The sequence below is a fragment of the Podarcis liolepis genome (assembly GCF_965112155.1).
Source record: "Podarcis liolepis genome assembly, chromosome: 13".
In the NCBI taxonomy this organism is placed as follows: domain Eukaryota; kingdom Metazoa; phylum Chordata; class Lepidosauria; order Squamata; family Lacertidae; genus Podarcis; species Podarcis liolepis.
Window position 1 is genome coordinate 33,002,301 of NC_139573.1, and position 18,877 is coordinate 33,021,177.

Sequence of the window (18,877 nt, forward strand, 5' to 3'; positions counted from 1 at the left end):
CTACCTAAGGGCACCAGGTGGCCAGTCCTAAGGCTATGGCTCCTCCCCTAAATAATGAGCATGGAATGATTGCCTCTTTTCCCGTTTCTTCCTCTTAACATCTGTTATACCACAACCCACGATGTCACATTGTTGTCCTGCTGTGTATTTGCTCATCCTTGCCACCAACGACAGAAGGAAGGGAAACGCATGGCATGATGGCGGCTTACGTCCAAGCTATCTGAAAGACCATATTCCCTCATACAAACCTGCCCAGGTTCTAAGATTTTGGGGGGAGGCCCTTCTCTCAGTTCCTGGCATGCTTGGTGAGGACCTGAGTGAGGGCCTCGTTGGTGGCTGCTCCCAGACTTTGGAACTCCCTCTCTAGAGAAGCTAGACTGGCTCCCTCCTTGCTGTCTTTGCACCGAAAGTGAAGACTTCCTTGTACCAAGAGGCCTTTGGGAACTGACTGCTTTTAATAAAAGGGCTGCTGCCGTGCTGGTTTTTATTGCATTTATTTGTATGGGTTTAATAATTTTTATATATGTATATAGTTTTAATTCTATCAGCGTTTGATTGTTTTTTTCTATGTTTTTAGAGGTTCTTATTTTTTATTTGTAAGCTGCCTTGAGCCCTATCAGGGGGGAAGGTGGGGTATAAACAAACATATAAATAAATTAGTGGTCAGAGTGCAGGATCAGGGCCTGTGAGACAAGAGCTCAAATCCCTGCTTAGTCATGAAGCTCACTAGGTGGGCCTCAGGCCTCTCACAGTCTCTCAGCCTAACCTACCTTCCAGGGTTGTACTGAGGATAAAATAAAAAGGGAGAGAACCAGATCCACCACCGTGAAATGTGAGGTGTAAGTGTAATAATAATCAGCAATATCAAATCACACATTTCTTAATTGTTATTTCTTAATTATTAACATATTGCGGGGGGTGGGGGGTGGGAGAGACACAGAAGAGCAGGACTTTCTTTTTTTCTTTTCTTTTTGAAACCTAGACAGAACACACCCAAACACACAAGCGTTGAGGATTGGGGGTCTGATATATGAGTAGCAAACAGCGAAGGTTGCAAGAGTCAGATGGCAATGAAGGAACATGTTTAAGTGGAGGCTGTTACAAGCTCATGGAGAGCAAATATAGAATTCAAAAGTCACAACCTTTCTGGCAGACGGTGGGGTGGGATGGAGAGGGCAAAGATCCAGCTGTACAGGCAAATTATTATTATTAAGATATTCCTTGCCACAACAGCCAAAAGGCAGGCAGTGGCACGTGTGAGGGGTTATCGGAGGTCAGCTGCGATATGGTAAACTGGGGGTGGGGGGGTAAGGTAAGCTTAGTTGTTCTGCTGCCGCTGGCCAAAGAAAATGTGCAGAGAACAAGTGATGGGGGGGGGGCGCTGAGAAAAGCAAAATAAGGAGAGAAGCATACACAGGGTAGGGATTAGGAAGGGAGACAGTTCATTTATTCACACAAAGAGGCAGGGGAAAGCAAGCGGCATATCCGACAAGCCTTGAGGGGGTAAAAGATGGTATATAATTTAAATTACATTCTACACACCTGATATAGGGAACCCACCCCCCTTGGGGCATTTTTTCTTCTCTCTTAGTCAAATGATCTATGGAAATAGGCTAGGGGGGGCATTGTGATCATCTGTGAATTATCCCTGTTTGCCCCAACCAAAGTCTGTGGGGCGGGGGGAATGCTCTCTACCAATAGCTGAAAATTGAGGCAAATCAACCAGACAACACACACCCCCAGACAAAGGAACACCGTGTGTGATTATCCCCCCTCCAAACACACACACTGTACGCTGCTTCTATAATCCACTACCACCCCCCTCCCGACCCCAGGGAAAGCCTCCCACCCAAACACAAGCAGCTGCTCTAGCGGTAATAACCTGAGCGGAAAAAAGTGTGCTGCTCCATCAGTAAACTACAGATGGTGCCGCCATGCTCACGGGCACTGCCACCCCCCCAGGGGGGCACAGGGTACACACACATGCACGTACCCACTGTTTGATCATTCATCCCTTGACTATTTACATAATCACACTATGGAGCTGGGAAAAGATCTGGCCAGTCCTTTCATATCTTTGTGTAACCCCCCCCCCACCTCCACCCCACAAAGGATGCCACCCATCACCTCCCTTTCATGGCTCCTTCCTCTACTCCCAATTCTCACAAGCTGCTTTGCTGACCCATAGCACCCAGCCCACGATTCCTTAGCTCTGCCCTACCCCATTCTCACCCTCTTTCCCTCATTTCCTCTCTGGTCCTCTTCCTCAATGTCTTGTCCCCCCAATTCATCCTCCCCTTAGGCCTAAGCATCTTACTCTGCACTGCTTTTCCGAGCACAATTCAAAGCGTTGGTGCGGACCTTTAAAGCCCTAAACGGCCTCGGTCCTGTATAACTGAAGGAGCGTCTCCACCCCTATCGTTCAGCCTGGACACTGAGGTCCAGCTCTGAGGGCCTTCTGGCAGTTCCCTCACTGTGAGAAGCAAAGTTACAGGGAACCAGGCAGAGGGCCTTCTCGGTAGTGGCGCCCGCCCTGTGAACACCCTCTCATCAGATGTCAAAGAAATTAACATCTATCTGACTTTTAGAAGACATCTGAAGGCAGTCCTGTTTAGGGAAGCTTTTAATATCTGATGAATTATTGTATTTTAATGTTTTGTTGGAAGCTGCCCAGAGTGGCTAGGGAAACCCAGCCAGCTGGGCAGAGTATAAATAATAAATTATTATTATTATTATTATTATTATTATTATTATTATCATCATCATCATCATCATCATCATCTGCACTTCCTCTAAGGCCCTCATCCATCGCTCCCTCTTGGGCCCATCTCCTCAGCCCCTAACCTGACTGCCTGCCCAGGCTCCCTGACCCTGCAAACTATTTTCTCTGCCAACAGAACACAGCCTTTATTGTTCCTGGGTCCTCTGAGATCAGAACCCTAAAACAAAGAGGGGCGGGAAGAAGGGGGGGGAGAGGAGAGAACATTGTGCAGCAGCTACTGTACTGGGCTTGGACTTGGAGAAAACAATGCCTCTTCACAAGATGTCTTTTATAGCAGAGTAACGTGTGCACTCACTTGCCCAGTGTTTTGATGTCATCGGGTTCTGTATTTCTGGTCCTACAAATATATTATGGTAGGAAAAGTTGAGCAAGGGATTCGGTTTTCAGGATTCAGCCCCATCTGTATCAAGCAACTGACTTGAGTGCAAAGGCCACCTTTATACTTGGCTATACTAAGGTAAAGGCAAAGGGACCCCTGACCATTAGGTCCAGTCGTGACCAACTCTGGGGTTGCGGCGCTCATCTCGCTTTATTGGCCGAGGGAGCCGGCGTACAGCTTCCGGGTCATGTGGCCAGCATGACTAAGCCGCTTCTGGCAAACCAGAGCAGCGCACGGAAACGCCGTTTACCTTCCCGCCGGAGCGGTACCTATTTCTCTACTTGCACTTTGACATGCTTTCGAACTGCTAGGGTCGCAGGAGCAGGGACCGAGCAACGGGAGCTCACCCCGTTGCGGGGATTCGAACCGCTGACCTTCTGATCGGCAAGTCCTAGGCTCTGTGGTTTAACCCACAGCGCCACACACGTCCCTTGGCTATACTACTTATGGATAATTGGCACAGTGGGAGAGAGTGTGACAGTAAGGGAGCTATTTTTTATTTTTTTGGAGCAAATGAAAGTTCCAACTAAGGAGGTTTTGCATTTGAAATACGGGCACTAAGGGGATGCAATTATAAGCATTGCATGTGCATATCTTTAAGCATCACTTGTATTAACAGCCTCCGAGTAGGAAGTGCAAGTCGGGCACCTGGAACTCTTTTCCCTGGGACAACAAGATAGTAATGGCGACAGCCGCTGCCTCACAGCCGGAGAAACCATAAAAGGCCTGCTGTTTATCATTCCTGGAGCCCAATTAAAAACAGAGAAAATGGCAGGTTTGGGGACCCTGGGTAATTACAACAAGCTATATTTTACCACAACAGACAACTCCTCTGCCAGCAAGCAGCCCCTGAGGCGGTCGCCAGTTGTGCCACATCAGCTGGTTTGCCCCAGCCTAAAGGACGCCAGGAACTGTGCCAGTAAGACTAGGCTGGGATTTCGGGCTGGGCGGGGAGTGCAGGGAAACAGAAGGGATGGTGGGTTTAAACATGCCGCTTCCTTTCTCACCTCCACTGGAAGCTTTGTTGGCATTTGTCTTCAGCACAGGAGGCTGAGTGGCAGGCGAATACAGTTGGCATTTAAGAAAGCAACTCACGGGCCTAAGAAACTCCGCAAGCTGCCCAGGGTGTTAAAATTCAGGTGCTGTACTGCTGTTGCTTTGGAAGGGGAAAACAGGAAAGTAATTTTTTTTTTTAAGGAGAGAGGAAACAGTAGTGGGATTTTACAGGCTGTTGAGTAGGTGTAGATCAGTGTTGGGAAACTGGACTCAGCTGGCTCCGTGGGCCACCCAACATCACATGAGAAATGAGACTGGGCAGGAACTCAAACCCAGGAAGAGCTCCCTACATTCTCCTAATAAAGGTCCAGGGTCATCCTAGCTGTATCCTGCCACAACATCTGGCCTGCTAGGGTCAAGATGAGCATGGTGGGAATTTTTGTGACTCTTCCTCTTAACATATACACGTGTGTGTGTGTGTGTGTGTGTGTGTGTGTGTGTGTAAAAATAATAAATGCAGCCTTAGAAGGCTGAAACAGAGAGAAGAAGACCAGGGGGAGGAGGAAGAGCAGCTTAACACTTTCTTTCAATATGCCTGCTCAAAATTGCTCCCCACCCAACACTATTTTCCCATTTCGCCTCATGAGATTGTTGGATGTGAAGTGTCAACTGCAGAAATGATGTGTGATGGAACCCAGTGCCACTTCACCACAAGATGAACATCATAGGATCTGGTTCATATTAAGAGGGACAAGCACAAGTATATGTGGGCAGGTGAGCTAGCACAAAAGTTTGCCAGCGAGCCATTTTTAATTGGCTGACATGCTGCGATGCATTAAACGTAGGCGCTTCTACTTGAAGCAAGGTCAGTTTTCTGAAGATTCAGAGCAGTAGGCTGATAACACTTCTGGCTCTCAGGATCAGCTCAGACACAGGCACAGCACCTGGTGTTGGGAACCAGAGGGAAGCTCCCCAAGACTTGCAGTGTTCAGGAAATGGAGCTTGGGTGCTCTGCATTGTCTCCCCCAATGAACCACAAAAGGAAAATTATGCCAAAACAAGCAAATATGTGCAAATTTGCTTGACAACTTTAGTCAAGTCACAGATTTCAGCTTTTAGACACAGAATCCATGCTAATTTTATGCACAGTAAACATACAAAGGGAGACAATTCACAAATTCAAACTGCATTTTCACTTTCGACAACTTCCCTCTGCCTAAGTTGAACAACCAACAGTTCAAGCCTGAGTTTTCCAAGATGGTCTCTGGATTCCAAATCCCAATTCTCTCCTGTCCTTAGATTTAAAAAGACTTTCCTTCTCTCCATCAACACAAGTCACTGACTGGGATTAACTGTTTCCTCAGCACGACATCACAGCAGGTCAACTAATAGCTAGGGAGGCTTGTGGGCAACTAGCAGCTGCAAGCTTTTAGTATTTGGTTCACAATTATAGCAAGGGGCCAGGCAATCACACCCCACCTCTGACCCGGAATGGAAAGCAACCATACCAACTCATCATCTTGCATAAAAGGGTATGTTCAATTTAACCTAGATTTAACTTCCTGTTCTTCCTGTACATTCCTGTTCTCCCCCCCCCCCACTCTGCCCTCAGGGGTAAGAAAGAGTAATTGTCCTCTGTCTCCTTTATTGCTTTTAAATATTTGAAAGCTGCTCTTAAGGTCCTCCCCTCAATTTTCATTTCTCCTGGCTCAAGGTGTATACAAATTGTTCTCTCATCTGTTCCACATCCATCTCACTGTTCTAAACCTCTCACTCTCCTTATGATAGCCCACTTGAGTTTTATGGAAGATGACTACCATCCACTGTAAAAACTGCACTACACCTTGAATTGGATCAGGTACCCCAATGCAAATACTTATATAAATACAGTGGTACCTTGGGTTAAGAACTTAATTCGTTCTGGAGGTTCGTTCTTAACCTGAAACTGTTCTTAAACTGAGGTACCACTTTAGCTAATGGGGCCTCCCGCTGCCGCCGCACTATTTCTGTTCTCCTGAAGCAAAGTTCTTAACCTGAGGTACTATTCCTGGGTTAGCGGAGTCTATAACTGAAGTGGTTTGTAACCTGAGGTACCACTGTATATAGGTATGTATATCCAATGCTGCTGCTAATACAACCACAACATACGCAAAGGCACTCAAATCCAGTGGAAAGAGGAAAATGATGCATCTGAAGGGAGGCTATGAACAATTACTAGTTACATGGATGTTAGAAGAAGCCCAGAAACAAGTTATCTGTAGGCCTCCACACCAGTTGTTTTCCATCTTTCAGTTGTGCAGCCAATCATTCCAGATTGACCCCCATCTCCACTCTATCACACCTGAGCTTTCTACCCCCATCAACTTTTTCCTGCCAGCTATCAGGGAGTTATCCTCTGTTACTCAAATATTGGGACGCGGGTGGCGCTGTGAGTTAAACCACAGAGCCTAGGACTTGTCGATCTGAAGGTCGGAGGTTCAAATCCCCGCAACGGGGTGAGCTCCAGTTGCTCAGTCCCTGCTCCTGCCAACCTAGCAGTTCGAAAGCACGTCAAAGTGCAAGTAGATAAATAGGTACCGCTCCGACGGGAAGGTAAACAGCGTTTCCATGCGCTGCTCTGGTTCGCCAGAAGCGGCTTAGTCATGCTGGCCACATGACCCGAAAGCTGTACGCCGACTCCCTCAGCCAATAAAGCGAGATGAGCGCCACAACCCCAGAATCGGCCAGATGGGCGGGGTATAAATAATAAATTATTATTATTATTATTATTATTCTCAAAAGAACACAAAGTGAGTTGAAATTTAAGCTTAACAAAATAAACTACTGACTTCCATATTGCCACCCACAAAAGGAATGTCTGTGTTAATTTATGTTTCAGTTTATGTTATCCTTTTCTTACACTATCTGCTTTGTCAATACTCAGTTGAAAACCTCAATAAACAAGTGTTTTAAAAAGAGAGAGAACAAATTAAGTTACCCACAGCTCATACAACGTTGCCCAATAAACAGCCTGATAGTGAAACTGAGGCAGGGTTTAGCAGGTGTGTATGATTTGCCATGCGTCACATAATGAATGATGGGCAAAGCCAGAATTAGAATCCGGAAGTACCAGTACGCCTCTGTCTCACACTCCTCTATGCCCTTGAGCAGAATCGGAATCTGAGAAATCTTTCTTATTATGATTTTCTTATTTACAATAGCAATAATTTCTGCAAGGTGCTTATCAACCCTTATCTCCCCGATAACACAACAGTCCTGACAGGTGACATTTGAATTTAATACTGATACCAGAGCCTTGTGAGCTTGCCAAATACCCTGAGAGCTTGGCAAAAACGTTTTAGCAAATAAAAGAAATAATTTGTAGTTTCTGGAACGGTGTTAAGTATCTGCAATACAGTATTTATCCCACCCTTTTCTTTTCTTCTGATAAAGTCCTTCTGGAAGAACAGTAATAATTTTTAAATAAGCAAAACAAGAATTGCTAACTGCACCCATTGCACAGATACGAAACGCTGAGGCTCAGACAGAGAGCAACCTAAACCAAGACTATGCACAATGTTCACAGGTGAAAAGGGCAGCTTCTTCCACAGTACTACAATCAGACATTGGCATGCATAGGGATTGTCTGACCACACAGACATTCCAAAAGATGCTTTGGGACAATATCCATTCTCTAGAACAAGGTGACTGAAAGCCGATTTTTGGTAATCTTTGTCTGACCTTGGAAGTTTCATTTGGCAAATGGGTGCTTGGATGACAGAATCCTCCTTCAAATATAAATACATACATAACTATGCTTCCCTAATCAGCATGTCAGAGAATGAAGGGTCCTTGCCTAGCTTCTTAGCCAACATGCTGCTTCTCTATGCGCAGGTCATTTTGTGTTCATGCATAATAGAGCATGAGCTCCCTATTTCCCCCCCGCCTTGACCCTGAAGTGGTACAGTTCAAAAACACCTCGTTCTTAAAAGGTAAACGAAAATCATGCCCTGCTGGAATGGTTAACAGGCACCTGCATATCAGATAATTAGGAAGCCACATGCATCTTGTATGGGAAACACACCTCTTCACAGACCATCCGCACACGCCCAAGTTTATTAAAACAAGAAGTAGACACAAGCAGGATTAGATCCAGGTCTGGAAAGGGGGTCCATTAAGTCCAGAAACAAAATCCTAAAATCATCCAGCCACTTTTCTATGTGGATTCAAATAAATCTAAGTCCTGATCAAGTTACAATGCAGCTTTCTGATTGATGGGAGAAGAGTCCAATATAAACTCTTCCCTGTGCATCTTTTTGTTTGGATAGATAGACAGATAGATATAGATAGATAGATAGATAGATAGATAGATAGATAGATAGATAGATAGATATAGATGATAGATAGATACTGTATTTTTCGCTCTATAAGACGCACCAGACCATAAGATGCACCTAGTTGTTGGAGGAGGAAAAGAAGAAAAAAATATTCTGAATCCCAGAAGCCAGAACAGCAAGAGGGATCGCTGCGCAGTGAAAGCAGCGATCCCTCTTGCTGTTCTGGCTTCTGGGATAGCTGCGCAGCCTGCATTCGCTCCATAAGACGCAAACACATTTCCCCTTACTTTTTAGGAGGGAAAAAGTGAGTCTTATGGAGCAAAAAATATGGTAGATAGATTCTGACATCAGCTCCTGGAGTTCCCTTATGGCTGCCGCTCAGGTGCAAAAGGGGAGAGTGACAGCTGGTCAAAACAAGAGAAAAATGAAAAAGCTGGTCAAAACAAGAGAAGAATGAAAAGGCACACCCACATTTGCAAGACACACAAGACTTCAGAAAGAACACACTTGGGGTGGGGTTGGAGAAAAAGGAAGTTCCACTAAAGTCACCGGGACTTGCTTTCTGGGATTGTGCAATTTGGAACAGGATGTCAGCTTCAGGGCTCTACTTATTATGTTTTTAATTATCCCCACTTTCAGAACTGGAGAATTGAGGCCGATGCTCTGATCCGAGTTGCACAAACTTGAACCCGATGCCTCACAACTCTCTGTCGGGATCAGGGGGCATTCCAGTTAGCAGCTTCCTGATGGCAAACCCAAGTCAACTCTCAAAGATGAGGGAAAATGCACAGACCAGCAAGGCTCTTCCTAACTTATTAGAGGAGGATCCTGCGGACACACCTGTCTTGCTGCCTAACTGCTCTCTTCCCAGTCTGCTTGCCCTTCTGCATGTTCCCTTCCTGCAACTTAGTGCCAAGCTCCCCTTTGGCTCAGATCCTAGGCTTCCACCTGATCCCTGACCGCAGACTGACCCACCTAGAGATCGGCTCCAGGGCACCATCCAACTCCATACCAAATCTTGCCAGGGATTGCATTTCTCCAGCTGACTACAGCTCAGTGCTGACACCAACATTCTAGCAACACTGTTCCTTCTCAGTAGGGCTGACAGCCTGAATGGAGAAGACGAGGCATTGAAGGATAGGGACTGAAAGGAAGCAGCGAAGGTGAGGGGGGAGAAGTTAAAGCAGCAGTGAAAAAACAGGCAAGGCGCTGCTCTGAGGGTTCTAGGAGGCAGGCTTTGCTGGTGAAGCAGAGGGCCCCGGAGGATAGGGTAGAGGGCTGAGGAGTACGAATGGGGAAGCTGCTTCAGGTAAAAGGAGACAGGGGAGGTAGGTGATGAAAAAGGAGGTGCAAAATTCCAAGCATCTGAAAATGTTGAGACTGGCAACTCACAATTCAGATCTCTTCTCCATCCCTATCCATGGCAGGCCCCTAGACACTGGATACTGGAAGTTTGTTTTCCAATACTTAGGAATTTGATATATTTTACTGAGCTTGTGCCAAGTGAAAAGGGGTACAGAGAGAGATACATGGGGAAGGATTACACTGCATCTTGCAAAGCTGTCAGGAAGATGATCAAAATTAAAACCCTAAAGCAGGGACAGCAGAACCTGTGGCCCTCCAAACATTGCTGATCTACTATCATCCCTGACCACTGGGCCATGCTGGCTGGGGCTGATGGGAGCCCACAACACCTGTAGGGCCACAGTTTGCCCACTGTTGCCCTAAAGGCATGTGCATATTACTCTCTCTCCCATATGCATTTGGTTGGGCACTGTAAAAAAATTAATACTGGACAAGATACTGGTGTGATCCAGCAGAGCTTTCTTGAACTGAAACAGATGTCCCTCTAAAATTGGTGTAAACTGCTTAGAAATCCTGCATATTAAGTAGAATAAAAGTATAATTAAATAAATAACAGAATAGTTTTAAGAACTGGGTCACTTGATTCTGAACTGGGTCACTTGGTTCAACAGCCCAAGCGAGAGCGATCCAAGTGGCCTGACCTGCAGGTTTACTTTAACGCACTCTCACCTTCCCCAAACAACACCCAATTTTTGCAAATGAGCTGTCCTGACTTGGCTCTCCTGGGAACACAGCCCGCACTGACTCACCCTCTTGTAGATCCCCGGGCTCAAAAAAATGCAGACCAAATAATAATAATAATAATACTTCCAACCCGCCCTACGCCTGCCTCAGTCCCCATGTCCCTTTTCTCTTCCTGGCCCCGAGGTCATTCTCCATGTGCATTTTGTCTGCTCGGCAGTTTGCTTCCTATTGTCAAGCGACCCGGCGGCCCTCGGAAAGGGACGGCGGATGCGCTGCAAGCCAAGCACGCAGATTAAAACTTTTTTTTTTGCACGGGCAGCCTCTTGTTCATTCATTCGTACTGAAAGGCAGAAGCTCCGGACAACAGGAAACAAAAGATTTGCAGAGGAAGTAGAGACACAGTGCAAAGTGCAGAGGATTTCTGTGCCCCATCCTTCCACACCACCCCTTAAATTCGTAGTTAGGTTTTTAGTGCTCATCTATAGCACACATGCCGATGGTGGCAGCTGTTTTGTTACTGACTTATACAGAAGCATCAGTATATCTGACTGCTTTCCAGAGTATCCTAAGTGATATCTCTGCTCCGTTTTGATATTGGATATTGGGCAATGTAGAAGAAACTAGAGGAAAGGAGAGCCAAAGAAGAAGCAATGGCAACAGCAATAATGATTTTTAAAATGTTTGTCTAATGTGGGCACATAACACAAAGCACTCCTAAAAGGGTGCAACCACATGCTAGGAGGTGCAAACATATACCCTTTCCTTAGTGACCAGCCAGCAGGTTCAACCAATACTAAGTTACTGAGGCATGCACCCATGACAAATACATGCTCCCAATGCACCAAACCTTACACACATAGCATGTATGATACAGGAACATGCAAAAAAAACAAAACACATGAAGCAGGCCACAGTTGTTACAGCTTCCCACAAGATGCATCCCAGCCCCACGTAAGTACAGGCACCAACCATTTTAAGTGTGTCCAATTCATGCACATTCATGCACACTGCCTCCTTCCAGAAGTGGCCCCAAAACAGTGTGGAATGGGGCTGGGCAGGGGTGAGGCAGAATGGGGCAGAACAGGGTGGGTTTATGTGCACTCTGCCAATGCACGCAGGGGTCAGGAAAGGAACCCCCGCACCACTTGTACAGGAAAGTGATCAGCACAACAAAAATTTCTACTAGCACTTGCCTTGCCACTCGAGGCAATCTTCTCACTCAAGCAATTCCTAAGTAAGACTAAAATGTTTGTGCCAGTGGTATACTGGAGGGGGAATTCAGAGAACTGTGGCTTGGGGACTTTTTTTTCAGAGAAGGAGTGCTTTCAGTACTGGTATTAAACGCCACGCTGCTTCAGAGTGCGGTCTGGTTCTGTGTATTCATGGCTCGAGTTTCCACATCCATCTCACAGTGACTCCGGAGAACTTTTGCTAACAAATCTTTACTGAAGTAAAATATGGGAAGGGTAGGTTTTTTGTTTTGTTGTTGTTTATACAGTGGGTGTGTATGTAATGTTGCCTGGCATGAATCCCTCCACAAATTCAAAAGCTATACAAACCATTTTCACAAGAACAAACAACAAACATCAACAAATGGTTTAACCTTCTTTAATCTGACTGAGAAAAGAAAAAGGAAGAACACAGGCTTCTTGTAATAAAAGACTATATGCGCTCCTATTTCAGCTCACATAAAAAATAGCAGAGTGAGGACCCTTCCCAGAATGCCCCTGTCTACCAAAGAATCAATGATCACTTTCTCTCTAAAAAGCAGAACCAGAGAGGATGCTGGGATAATCCTCCCATGACCTCACACAACATGAGACAGAATTGGCCTTGGTTGCCCTGAGGGATGACCTCCTTTGAGAGAGGACGGGGGAGAACGACCCTGTTGCTCTTGGTTGATCTTTCGGCAGCTTTCAATACCATTGACCCCAGTATGCTCCTGGTCATCTCCATGAACTGTGAACTCATAGCACTGTGTTGCAGTGGCTCTCCTACCTACCTACCAGGCCAGGTTCAGAGGATAGCTTTGGGGGGCTTTATGTCTGCCCCCTGGCAGTGCTATGGTAAGAGTTGCCACAGGGCACTATACAACCCCCAATGTTGTTTGATATCTATATGAAGGCACTGGGAGAAGTCATTATGAAAACTGGGGCATGGTGTCATCAGTATGCGGATGACACCCATTTCTACTTCTCGGTTTCATCTGAATCAGGAGAGGATGTGACTGTTCTTATTTATATATTGTGTATAGTATAAATCACTGAAAGACATTTTTTAAAAAAATTAAGCAGTTTAAAATGCTTTTAAATAAATACATGATCCTCCCAGTGGGGGGGGCGGGGAGTGGAGAATGTATTTTGGGGCAGGGATCGTTGAATAATACAAAAGCATGCACTTTGACCACTACCAGTTATGAGGATAAAGTGATGGTATAGACAATTGATTGTAATCCTGGAGAGCAGCTGCCTGTCTGAGTAGATGGATCAATGATCTAGCATGGCATACTACTGTTTCCTGTGTTCCTACCCTAGTATATAAACCACGTGTGAACAGTACAGGAGTCACCAACATGATGCCCAGAGGCACAATGGTGCCCCTGAAGTTTTCCCCTAGTGTCCACAAAGCCTCGGAGGCCCCTGCCTGCACACTTGGTGTACCTTTTGTCATGAGGTGTTGAGAGTGGCTATTCCCTCGCCCCTTGAACAGTATATGGCACTGAAGGAGTGACACTCTTTCCCACTTCCTCTTTCACCTCTACCTGCTTTTCAATACTCAAACTAACTCTATGAGATCCGACTTTTGGTCAGATCCCTTTGAAAAACAAAATATGTGTGTGCATGCTTCTTCTTGTTCTGTCTCACAGCTGCAGGGGAGGGGGCTGATGAAGTGAGGGGAGGTAGAAGTTACCAGAGTCCATTACAGCTCCAAACGTGCTCATGGGCCTAAAAAGCTTGTCGACCCCCGATTATAGTATGTCCTCCCAAACAGCACCTTCAAAAATGCCTAACACTTTGCCTTTGTTTAAATGAACGTTTGGTGATAGTTACCCCAAATTTTTATTCTTTCACTCCATAACAGAAAAAGCAAGACCCACTCCAATCCAGCACAGTATATTATATAAACCCAATCCAGCCTGGTAAAAGGTCAGTAGTTACATATGGGTAAACTCTCAGGTTTCCTGCCACAGCCCAAGAACAATGATAAGTGAAGTTCCTCGTACGTAAAGGAGCCAAGCTTTCTTCCAGAATACTGACAGGGCAAACTCAGCAACCACTGAAGAGCAGGAATTAGTCTAGACACCCTCAGGTGCCAGAGATATGACAAGGATCAAGCCAATTTAGAATAAAAGCTTAAAAGTTCCCTAACTGAAGTTAAGGGAGAAGGCCAGTGGTCAGGATTCAATCAGCACCCAGGATGGCAGCTGTACCAAGAGACTGTGGTTAATGCAAGCTGAGATTCATAAGCCAATTTCAAACCATGATTTCACTATCTGGTCTGTTGGCCCAGAGTTAGCTGGCTTGAACCAATTCAGACATACAAACAAACCACACTTAAGCAAAACAAACCATGGCTTAGCATTACATGTAAGCCAAGCCGATTTATAAGGCACTTAAATATTAAAACATCCACCTAATTTTGCCTCTCCCTTTTCATCTCTTTCCTCTGTTGCATCCTTTACGTTTAGACTGTCAATCTGCTGGCGCAGTGACCTGTCCTCTAAAAAGGGTCATGTATATAGATGGTGCTATATAACAGAGAATCAATCAACATCCACTGCCCTTAATATATAGAGAGCTCACGTGTTCTATAATGGTCAATGCACACACTTTAGAAGCATGGTTTAAAATAAATAAATCATTCTAGCTTCCTTAGTTATGTCCTAAGCTTTCCTTGCAAGACTAGCCTACCCCTTTTTAAACTCCCTCTTTGATGGTAGCATCTGCTACCATCAACTTAGTAAACTGATATAGGATGTCTTTTTAAAAAATAAAATAAAAACCCTACAAAACACACACATGCAAATAACAGTGTATGCAGAAAAGTTACTAGCCTATAAAATGTTTTACTAGCCCATATGCATAACATATGCAAGTATCTTTGTGGCCTAAGGGGAGCCTGGGAAGAAGAGAAACAACCACTGCAAAATTTCTCTGGAAGGAAGCTTTACTTGCTGCATAAAGGTAACCAGGTGAGAGATTATTTACAACACTTTGTGTTCTAAGTATCAGTGTATTCTAAGTGTCAGAGTATTCTAAGAATCAGAGTTTTCATATAAACAGAAAAAGCAAGTATGCAGATCTTATAAGGTTTTTTGGGAGTGGGAAGGGGGAATAATTATTTCAATGATCATCCCCCGTATTATCTGAAAACTTAAGTCACGGAAACAGAATACAGTCATACTTCAGGTTGCAAACACTGCGGGTTGCGCCTTTTCAGGTTACGGACTCGCCAAACCCAGAAATCCTGCAACGGGTTTCTTCTGGGTTTCGACGCTCGCGCAGAAGACTAAATTGCACTTTGCGCATGCGCAGAAGCGCCGAATCGCATCATGAGCGTCGCAGACACAATGCTGCAGGTTGCAAACGTGCCACCTGCACGGATCACGTTCGCAACCCAAGGTTCCACTGAGCGTGTTGGCAGAAAGGCAGCATGCAGAGATAGGCACCATTTTATACAACACAACCCTTAGGACCACCCTTCCCTCTCAGTCATGTAGGGTTTAATATATTTCCAAGAGCTCCTCCTTTGATTCTTCCACCATATGCCATATTTTAAACACAGTGAGGGGGTGTGTGTGTGTGTGTGTGTGTGTGTGTGTAAATATGCCCTATCAGAACAGAAGTCTTTCCCCCTAATGACTTGCAACAGTTCTAGACCGAGTCCTTTTCAGAAACCTTTGGACAGGCATTTGATGGCCAATGTTAACAGATCTTAATTAGGAACAATGTTTTATCTGCTTTTTATCATTTGCTTTTATTAGGTTCTAGAAGCACATTTCTAAAACTGCAGTATCTCCCAAGGAAAAGGAGAGAGGCATAAACACCTGGAATCAAGTGTTGGCTCCAGGTGTTGTTCACACTGCACATAGATAAAATATGGAATTCGCTCCCCCAAGATGTAGTGATGGACCTGATGGTCACTGTGTTGGACAAACTTAAAACAGAATTAGACACATTCTTGGAGGACAAGTCTATCACCAGTGGCTGCTAGCCATGATGGGCTATGTTCTAGCTCCACTGTCAGAGGCAGCAGCAAATCCCTGAACCCAAGAGAGAAGAGTGCTGTTGCACTCAGGTCCTGCTGGCAGGCTTCTCATGGGCATATGGCTGACCACTGTGAGAACAGGATGCTGAACTAGATCCAGCAGTGCACTTCTAATGCTCTTATGATGCCCCGGCTCTCCCCCAAGTAGCCCCATATCACTGGCGCTGCCCATTCATTTGCCCTGTCAGCTTGTGTCTAAAAGGAAAGGGAGAGGTGAACGGAAGTTACTCCACCTTCTCCTTGCTGCTGTCACTGTTGACCTGCTTGGAGAGAGCAGGTGAACAGACAGTGATGGCAAAGAGGAGCAGCAGGGGTTGGCAGGGAGCGCTCGGGGTTGGCAGTGGGCTCTCTGCTAAGGGGCAGGCCTTGGCAGATGCCCAACGATGCTGACTTCTGACACTGGCCCTGCTTTGGACGTACGTCTCCAACAGCTGCAAACTTCTGAGCGTGTTGGCAGAAAGGCAGCATGTAGAGATAGGCACTATTTTAAAGACATTATTTTAAGCAAAAAGACTCCACTTAATGATACACTTACAACTCTAGCCCTTAATTGGGAGGGAGGAAAATCATATATTTTTCTAATGTGCAGTAGGTGGAGTATGGAACTTGTGGAGGTAAGACACACAATTATACACAGGGGGGAAACAAAGACTCCAGCTTCCTGAGAATCTCAGCTTTCATTTAAAACAAAGAAACATCAAGTGACCCCTCTTGGCTGTGAACATATGCTGGGCAATGACTAGTGAATTCTTAGAAGCCTAAGGAGAAGGTGAAGAATGATTCTCAGTGGTTGGGACCTGGGCTTCTATGCATTGCCCCTCCCAGCAATAACTGGAATAAATTTATGCAAAATATTTCAAACACCCTGCTGAACAAATTATATGCACACTTGTGGAAACTTTCTCGAGGCATGCAACTTTCGCAGGTTGCAGAACTCAGCTTTATCTTGCATCATAAAGAGGACTGCCTGAGCACAGGACTTTAATGCTACCATTCTTTAAAAATGCAGTGTACACCTAGGCTAGGATATAGGCTCCAATCCCCATTCAGCTATGAAACTCAAGAAGCTATTGTGAGCCAGTCAGTACCTCTCACTCAAACATATCTTGCAAAGAGACTATTCCTTCCAAGCACCCCTATACAAGCCGCCCCACAAGAATAATAGGGTACAAAGAATTATAGAAAGAATACTGTAATAGGATACAAATGCACACACACAAATGAAAGATTCTGGGCAGGTTGCAACTCAGTATTCAAGGAAAGATTTGGTGCCAAACTTCCCAGGTTTAAGTCCAACTTTCTAACCCTACAGGCTCACAAAGCTACTTAAAGATCTAGTAAGTGACAAGCAGAATGAAATCCTTATCTAATTGAGGAACAACCCAAGAAGGTAACTTGTCATTAGGGTGTTGCTATGTAAAGTATTCCCATATTACATAGCATGGAAACGGATGCTGTGAGCAAGCTATCCCCAAGGGCAGGCAAGACGGTGAGACTATGATTAATTCTTTTCATGGTATCTGCCCTCTTGAAATCCGTGCTGGCTAGCAGCCTGCTCACCCACCACGGTGTCCTGATCCTGCCATTTAGGGATCCACGTTGGATGGGTGTTCAAACACATTTGCCAACACAACCATTCGCAAACAAAAGAAAACCAGCACAACCACAGTCACTGTTATATATGCGCCCTAGGAAAATTTAGGATCATTGTTCATGGGATGTGGAAATTAAATAGCCCTTGATTTCTAAAATGAGGTGCCAGTTCTCAAGTCTGCCCAGGAGGTGCATGTTTTGACCTGAAAGCTGCCCCACTCCCCAATTTCAGATAGTGCTGGCTGCAGTTACTGGCAAGGAAAATACTCCACACACATGCTCAAGCTACCCTTTTTTATTATTTCTTCTCATTTCCTAAATGCACAGAGAATGCATTAAGCTCTGGCTCAAATAATGTCCCAGTAGGCAAGAGAAACATGCAGACCACAAACATCAGTAAAACATTCTGAAGTCTTCCCTTTCAAGTCACTCTCCCAACCACTTCACCAAAAGGCAGGTCACAATTCATCCCTATTTTAAAGATTTGGGGAAACAAGGCTGAGAAGGAATGACCTGATCAGAGCTTCCCTTCAGAGCTGCCTGGAAATGGAATACATATGCACACAAACAAGACACACGAAGGCAATATAGCTCTCTCACCGTGAAATTCCTCTCTATTCTGGGTCGTGCACGGCACTTCTGCCGAGCCATCCCTGCCCCGGCACGGCGCCACCGCTTCTCCCACCATTCGGTGTTGTCGTTCCGCAAACTCGTCAACCAGATGCAACGGGGTTCGGGCAAGCTGCAATCTACGCCGACAGCTCGCTCAAAGCGCCAGCCTTTCCCTGCTCGTGCCACGCTCCACACGGCTTTGCCCACCACTGAGATGCCATGGTGCGGCGGGGCTGGAGGGCGTGGGGGTCCCCGTGGCCCGCCACCACAGGGAGCCCGATCCCCCCGGCTCATGCCTTCTTCTACCATTGCACTCCCAGATGAGGAAATTCCTGGCACAGAGGCAGCAAAGCTGAAGTGACAGAACCGGCAGATCGGAAGAAACTCAGGATAGGTGAATAAAGAGAGATTTCAAACTGGATCTTTTAACTCCTGGCGCCAGGCTGGTTAGGTTCCATCCACACTCTTTGGACAGTGGACGTTCTTCTCAACTGCTCTCGACAACTTCAGTAGGAAATCTGCTAGCTTGTATTTTGTTTTTTCCTCCTTATCCAAGATGTTGCTCTGTCTCAAGTCTCTCGTCTCATGTATCATGGGCAAAACATTGAGGATTTCCAAGTCCGGGCACGCCAGATATCTCCGCACACACACACACTCAGAGAGAAAACAGCAACTGGCCTTAGAATACCACACTCCTCTTCCTACAACAGGCGGAAGCAGAAAGGGAAAAGCCCTGAGACTGTACAGAGAAAACTAATTACATGGGGAGAAGTGGAGGAGGAGGAGGCAGCAGTGGCAGCAAATTCTGCCTGGTGGGAATGAGATGGATGCAAATCAGAGAGACTAGGTTGTGACTTGACAGCTAGGCAGACAGAAAGAGAA

The 18,877-nt window shown here is 45.6% G+C and overlaps 1 protein-coding gene across 4 annotated transcripts in view; it reads right to left on the reverse strand.

The window, feature by feature from the left end:
* ARHGAP23 (Rho GTPase activating protein 23) overlaps positions 1-18,877 on the reverse strand; it is a 171,602-nt gene that overhangs the window by 72,978 nt on the left and 79,747 nt on the right. The window contains exon 1 of one of the 4 annotated variants that reach the window (XM_083469398.1): positions 17,984-18,866. The exons of the other annotated variants lie outside the window; for them this stretch is intronic. Coding sequence (XP_083325524.1) covers positions 17,984-18,304 — 321 coding nt within the window. The 5' untranslated portion in view covers positions 18,305-18,866. Of the gene's footprint in view, positions 1-17,983; positions 18,867-18,877 lie in introns of those variants that run through there. 4 annotated transcript variants of the gene reach the window in all.